The following is a 7,803-nucleotide window of genomic DNA, read 5'->3' on the forward strand; positions in this document are numbered from 1 at the left end:
TGTTTGGGACCTTTAAGATCAACTGGTTGAAAACATATCTATCACAACCAGATTCTATGTGGTTTGACATTCCTAGACATCTATTTAAAAAAGTAGGAAGGTTTGATTTTCTTTTGCAATGTGATTTTGAGGTGACCGAAATTCCTCTTAAATTATCAAACTTCCACAAACAAATTCTCCAATATTGGAAAATGATATTCACCCCTAACTTTTCTCCTCATGGATCCACCTTATGGAACAATATAATCAATAGGAAATCATTGTTCAGGTATGATTGGTATGAAAATGGAGTTGTGTTTGTGAATTATATTATTGAAGATAATGGTAACTTCTTTGATTATAAAGCTTTCATAGACAAATATAATTTAAACTGTACGAGTAGAGAATATAACAAGATCTGTAAAGCAATACCTGTTCCATTATTACAGTTAATTCAAAGCATATTGTCATATACAATAATAAGACCCTTACCAACTTTACCAAATTTAGCTATTAAGTTTTTTTATTATAAAAGAAGATTATGTGTAGAGGTTACGAAAATGATTGCATTGTCCATAGAAAAAAAAAACACATTTAAAATTCATCAAATGGCCCATTTCCCCAAAAGTCAAAGAGACTCGCTTTAAAATAATTTATAAGATATATCCGGTTGCTGATTTTCTTAGAAAAAGATTGAAATTGAATGTATACCCTTGGGTTTTTTTGTGAGATGGCTGATGAGACACATGGAACACATGTTCTTCTTTTGCCCCATGGCCAATAGATTTCAGTCTGAGTTACATAATTATCTGTCACTTAAGATTGATAATATCCCTACTCTCACATTGCCACAAATCCTCTTTTATATGGACAATGTAGATTCATCAGTATCAGATTTAGTCAATATGAATATTCTTATGGGTATATATCATATTCATTGCAGTAAGTGGAGATACCATCCTTTGTTGGGTTTACAAATGAGATTAAATAGTTTTTTTACCTATAATCATAGCAACATTCAACACTGTCACTGCGTTCATGTTAAACACTGTTACATAGTCATTTTTAAACATATGACATTCTTTTCTTTAGCCTTTTTGCCTTTGACTTATGTATTTCGAAGTAGCTCGCCCTCTTTGTTTTGTTTTCTGCTTGGTTAGTAAATTTTGTATATTGACAACATTTATTTATTCGCATGTGTATTCTCTTTCCCCTACGAGAGTTTTTGTTGTTGTTTTATTTTTTTGTCAATAAAAAAAAAAAATCAACAGACACCGGAAACAGCTGACGGATTGATCCACTGTCACATAGGGGTGAATATGTGAACGATTGGAAATACTTAATTCAGACAATCAATAAATATCTGTGATTCAATTTTATAATATGACAATTTTTTTTACAAAGGAACTTGTCCTTCTGATATCTTTCATTTACTATATGAGAGCCTGGGCGAGTTTGACAGAAGTGTGTCAAGTTCACACCGACCTGTCATCAGATGGTTCAGTCCGAGGATGGCCGCTGCTGTCGGGGTAAATAAACAGTCGAGCGCCGCGGCGATGGACGCGTGTGTAAGACACGGCCGCGGTACAACTACCACCGCGGTGAAGGTATGACCAATATTACATAAATAACCACTGCACTAGAGGTAAAGCTCACAAATATCATGTGGTGGATAGTATTTTTGTTCTGCTGGAGTTCAATGAGCTGCTGCAGGGGGTTGGCACGCTAATCATAGCAACATTCAACACTGTCACTGCGTTCTTTATATTAAACACTGTTACACACTCATTTATAAACATATGACTTTCATTAAACATTAAAGTATTATGAAATATTGTGTTATATTGAAGAATGCACAGCTTTGACAGCAATGGCACCGAGCTAGTTACGTTAGCAGGTTTGCTAAATTATCAACTGGAGTAACGTTACTAGAAGAGAGGCTGTGTCTCAAAACCCAAGGTGCCTATTTAGGCTCAGATTATACCCTTATTTGAGAAATTGAAAAGCCGCTGTAATTAAATTATGGTTGAATGAGTTGTGCTCAAGGTGTTTTCATGTATAACCTACATCTATGTTTCTGCATAGTAACATCGGACCGGACATGATTGTAATTTACTGAAGTATATGTCCACTTTTCATGCCAGATGATAGTGGGGTGTTTAATTAGTGCTAAATTTTAAATATTAATTTTAATAATGGTTATTTAAAATATCTATTCAATATTTATTAAGATATTTATATTTTGTTTAATTAAAAAAAACGAGTATACGAGAAAGGCATATGTAAATATATGTGAATTATTTCATTAGACAACAAATATCAAACCAAGTGAGTTATATTAAAGCGAGACAGCGCAAGCACTCACTTTTCAAGCAAAACATTGTATAAAAAAAATATTTATTTCATCAAGGTGTTGGAGTGCGGCGTCTGCGAGGATGTGTTTTCCCTGCAAGGCGACAAGGTGCCGCGTCTGCTGCTGTGTGGACACACGGTGTGTCACGACTGCTTGACCCGTCTGCCTCTTCACGGCAGGGCAGTGCGCTGCCCCTTTGACCGACAGGCCACAGAGCTGGGTGAGTTCAACACTGCCTTCCTATTCTTCATTGTAACAACATAATCTTAACTTTAGGTTTTCTGTAGTGCAAAGGAATGTCTCACTTGGTCTCATTTTATTCTCCAGGAGACTCGGGTGTGTGGGGCCTGAAGAAGAACTTTGCTCTGCTAGAATTGCTTGAACGGCTGCAGAATGGGGCCAGCAATCAGTCCGGCATGTCTGAGGATGTGCTTCGAGAGATGGGAGAGGTTAGAGATGTGCATTTTTTATTTTTATTTTGTAATAGGAGCATTTATAAATGTGTATATCTATACAGATAGATAGATAGATAGATAGATAGATATTTTTATATAGCACACCCTCTTATGGCTTCTTTTATAAAAGCAGTGTTGTATTGCATCACAGTTAAGGACTTTATTTTTTGACGTGTCTTCATTAGTGCATTATCCGCTGTGACGAGGATGAGACTCACACTGCTTCCATGTACTGCACTGTTTGTGCCACACATCTGTGTGCTGAGTGCTCCCAGCTCACCCACTCCACCCGAACACTGGCCAAACACCGGCGTGTGCCGCTGGCAGACAAGCCCCATGAGAAGATGCTCTGTCCACAGCACCAGGTGCACGCCATTGAGTTTGTCTGCCTGGAGGACGGCTGCCAGCCTGGGCCGCTCATGTGCTGCGTGTGCAAGGAGTACGGGAAGCACCAAGGACATAAGGTTCAGAACTTTAATGCAACAATTCAAAAACACTTGTTAGACTTTAGGCTTATAATATTGGCTCGGGTTTTTTGATTCAGTTTGCTTCTCATTCACAAATTTGATTCAGTTTCAGTTTCAATCCTGTATTGATTCTTAAAGTAAATGTACTGATTTCATTAAAATTTTAGTAATGTAACAGTGCAGTTTTTAAGATGCATTGTTGCTTTAGGTTGCTAATGGCATTGACATATTTAAGAAATATCTAATATGGCTTAAATAATCGTTTGCATTGGTGTTGTTTCTGGTGCATCAACACTGAAGTTGGATTATTATTATTATTTATTATTTTATTATTATTGCCATTTAAAAATAGTTAAAATAAACCTTACTTAAAATAACTTTTTTTTTTATTGAAATAAAATAAATATTTATTTTTATATTTTGTTTTTATTTACATTTTTAGTTTCTTTCATTGTGTTGTTTTTTTAACTATAATAACACATACAGTCTATTAAAAAAACATATAATTGTGTATTAGTTAAAAAAAAAAGTAGGTATTTATTTACCTGTTTATTTTACTTAATTGATTTGCTATTCATTTTATTGAATTTCAGTTTTTCTCAGTTTAGTTAGGTCAAATCAAATACAATGCCAGTGAATCTATAATCAAATCAGTTCACTGTCAATCAAACAATTCTTACTCCTGAGTTTGCTTGGTGAGGACGTTCAGCAGAAAACACAGAATGGGAGATCCACTAAAATAATGTAGACCGAAACTCTTACTGCATCCATTGAAGAATAACTTAAAACAGTGATCTAGTATTTAAGAATAGTTATTGGATTATTCAAACATTTCTGATTTATTGTAAATTGGATATTTTGTACCTAGACATATTTACATTTTTAATCTTTTTTTTCATGAAAACATTTTGCCAGCATGCTGTGCTGGAGGCTGAAGCCAACCAGATCCGAGCATCCATCCTGGACATGGCACACTGCATCCGTTCATTCACAGAGGAAGTGTCAGAGTACTCCAGGAAACTGGTGGGCATCGTGCAGCAGATTGAAGGAGGAGAGCAGATCGTGGAGGACAGCATTGGCATGGCTCACACTGAACATGTATGAGCCCGTTTTTGGTTGTTTATAATGGCCTAATGCATTTGCCTCTGAATACATTTCCAGTGAACTCCTCTGTGGTTTCCTCTCAGGTTCCAGGAACAGCAGAAAGCGCCCGGTCTTGCGTGCGTGCCTATTTTGCAGATCTCCACGAGACGCTGTGTCGTCAAGAGGAGATGGCTCTGAGCGTGGTGGACGCACACGTCCGAGAGAGACTGATCTGGCTTCGACAGCAGCAGGAGGACATGACCATACTGCTGTCCCAGGTGTCCACTGCCTGTCTGCACTGCGAGAAAACACTGCAGCAGGTACAGACTCAAACATTTGACACAATCAATGGGATCAGAAGCACTTCAGGCATTTGAGTTGCTTTATTTGTGTTTTCCACTAGGATGACTGCAGGGTCATTTTGGCGAAACAGGAGATCAACCGACTACTAGAAACACTGCAGAAACAGCAGCAGCAGTTTACAGAGCTGGCCGACCACATTCAGCTGGATGCAGGCATCCCTGTTACTTTCACTAAGGTAATTTTATGACATGGCAAGCTTAGTTCAGACATTTAAAAATATATATTTTTAAAATATATATTTTATTTAATATATACCTATCATAATCATCCTAATAAAACTTATGAGTCCTTCTTTTCCCCAGGACAACCGTGTGCACATTGGTCCAAAAATGGAGATCCGAGTTGTGACTTTGGGATTAGATGCAGCTGGCAAAACTACTATTCTCTTCAAACTGAAGCAAGATGAGTTTATGCAGCCCATACCGACTATAGGTATCTACATGAAACTGCAATACATGTACACAAATCCAAACATGCCTCGTTGTTTAGATAATCAGAGGTTTTCTTTCTGTTTTAGGATTTAATGTAGAAACTGTTGAATACAAAAACCTGAAATTCACCATTTGGGATGTGGGTGGCAAGCATAAACTCCGTCCTCTGTGGAAACACTACTATCTGAACACACAAGGTACTGTAACATGCCAGTCACGTTCTTGCAAAGTTATTGCTTGTGGAGATCATAATTCACAGTGGCTTTGTTCATGACAAAATTCACACTGTCACATTACTTGCATAATGAGTGTGCATGACTGAAACTGGCCACCTGTCTTCTCCCAGCGGTGGTGTTTGTGATTGACAGCTGTCACAGAGACCGGCTGATGGAGTCTCACAGTGAACTGGCCAAACTGCTGACAGAGAAAGAGCTCAGAGATGCTCTGCTGCTCATCTTCGCCAACAAACAGGTGAGAGATCTGACGAATGTTTATTTTAATTAGAAATTCTGAGTGGAGGGATATTCATACAAAATGCATGTTCCTTACGTACACATATATAGGAAAATATTTTAATAATCAATTGCTGATGACATTTTTACTGTGTTTAATAAAGGTATTTTTTCTAAAGTATTTCACAAACATTTTAGATTGTTTTTTTAATGAATATGTCCCATTTTTATTTTCTCTTTACTGTATTTGAAAATAGCTAGTAAAGTTAGATTTTACCTGACCAGATATTAAAACTACTGTCCTTTCTCAAAGCATCAGCCTTGTTATAAACATAAGTTATGCTATAAATAATGTCAAATGGCATTATGCTTCCAAGAACTGAATATGTCAAGTATGCTTTCAAACATTTTAGCTTATGTTTATATTTGTCAGTAGGGAAAGATCCCATCATATACCTGAAATAATGTTTGTTTGTTTTTTTTTGGTTGTGAATATTGCATTTGCTGATATGGCATTAAAACCTTTTTTTTTTCATCTGGATTTTCAAAGAATATATGTGGAATCATTATAATTACATGTTATATGTATTATGTATTTGTTTTATGTTACATGTATTTGGCAGATTATTGCATTTTGTCAATGTGTGTTCTTTGTGAATCAAACCCTTGACCTTGAACTCATAACAAGATTTGTCTCTGTGCAGGACGTTCCCGGCGCAGTGTCTGTGGAGGAGATGACGGAGCTCCTGAGTTTACACAAACTGTGCTGTGGCCGCAGCTGGCACATCCAGGGCTGTGACGCCCGCAGCGGCATGGGTCTACACGAGGGGTTAGACTGGCTCTCACGCCAGCTGGTGGCCGCAGGAGTTCTGGATGTGGCCTGAGGGACGCTTAACCACACTTAATTGACTTAAAACTCAAGCTGGTCCATGCCATTTGCAGTCACCCTGCTCATGTTTACCCACACTACCACGTCATACCATCATACATTAGTAGACTCGCTGCTGTGTGTGTTCGTGGTATGCTCAATGGTGTACATACGTGGAGCTTATATAGGAGTGATTTAAGCGAGGATTCCAGGTTAAATACAAGGCAACATGCAGTGGCAGATGTTGTTGCTTTGGTTGTCCCATAGACCTCTACTGTACATGTTTTACAGTAAAAAAGATTTTTGTTGGTTTTTACAAAATCCCAAAACATTCACAGATGATGTTCATACATGTATATTTAACCTGAACTGTTGCTTTAAAAAAAGGTTAACGAACATTACTAAACTTACTGTCCCTTCTGTCAAAATAAGTCAAATTTGTTGAAAATCACTTTTTCACCAGTGGATCCTCTGTAGTGAATGGGTGCCGTAAAAATGAGTCTAAACAGCTGATAAAAACATCACAAAAATCCACAAGTAATCCACACAACTCCAGTCTATCAATTAATGACTAGTGAAACAAAAAGCTGTGTGTTTCTAACAACATTAAGACATGTTTAACCATTGCTTCTAGCCCCCCCAAAATGCTTCCTCTTTCGCTGTTGTCTTCTCCCATTAAAATCCACCCACATATTCGTTTAGAACTGTGTCGGACTGTTTTAGCTTGTAAACCGTGCTTGATCTGGGGAATAGAAAGCAATATTATGGATGCAGCTAAAAATGTTGTTTCACAAGATGTTAACTGATGGACTGGAGTGGTGTGGATTATGGTGATGTTTTATCAGCTGTTTAGACTCATTCTGACGGCACCCATTCACTGCAGAGCATCCACTGCTGAGCAAGTGATGCAATGCTACATTTCTTCAAATCTGAGGAAGAAACAAACAAACTCATACATATCAGATGGTAAACTATTCCTTTAACATCTAGTTTATGATACTCCTCTTTTCATGGTCAGTTCACTCATTTTGGTCATTTGTGTAATATTAACTAATGCCTGGAGATATTTAGCGCATGTATAGTAGATGTGCAAAATAGACTGGTCATTTCTGTACAGACACCCTCATTAAAATCCCTATAGTGTTCTGTGAAAACAGCACAAGGTTTAAATAGGTCTATTAAATGTTTTAATCGTAGGTAAAGCCCCTTAGGTCTGGATAAAACAAAGCATGAATCACCAGATTCATGGTTTCTGCAATGAGAAGTGCCTGTTAATGTGACAGATTAGCTACTTAAATAGTAAGAAAGGACGTGATAAAATCCATTGCCATTGTTCAAAAGTTACATGCAAG

The 7,803-nt window shown here is 37.3% G+C and overlaps 1 protein-coding gene across 1 annotated transcript; it reads left to right on the forward strand.

Annotated features, from left to right (window-relative positions):
• The first annotated feature begins 1,428 nt into the window (after positions 1-1,428).
• Positions 1,429-6,894, forward strand: LOC132132617 (E3 ubiquitin-protein ligase TRIM23). The gene is made up of 11 exons (XM_059545058.1): positions 1,429-1,586; positions 2,390-2,552; positions 2,660-2,781; positions 2,973-3,251; positions 4,170-4,352; positions 4,442-4,657; positions 4,741-4,875; positions 5,003-5,132; positions 5,218-5,328; positions 5,478-5,602; positions 6,288-6,894. The coding sequence occupies exons 1-11, from the start codon at positions 1,491-1,493 to the stop codon at positions 6,465-6,467; spliced, it is 1,740 nt and encodes a 579-aa protein (XP_059401041.1). The 5' UTR covers positions 1,429-1,490; the 3' UTR covers positions 6,468-6,894.
• The last annotated feature ends 909 nt before the right edge of the window (positions 6,895-7,803 follow it).

The sequence above is a fragment of the Carassius carassius genome, chromosome 49, assembly GCF_963082965.1.
Source record: "Carassius carassius chromosome 49, fCarCar2.1, whole genome shotgun sequence".
Classification (NCBI taxonomy): domain Eukaryota; kingdom Metazoa; phylum Chordata; class Actinopteri; order Cypriniformes; family Cyprinidae; genus Carassius; species Carassius carassius.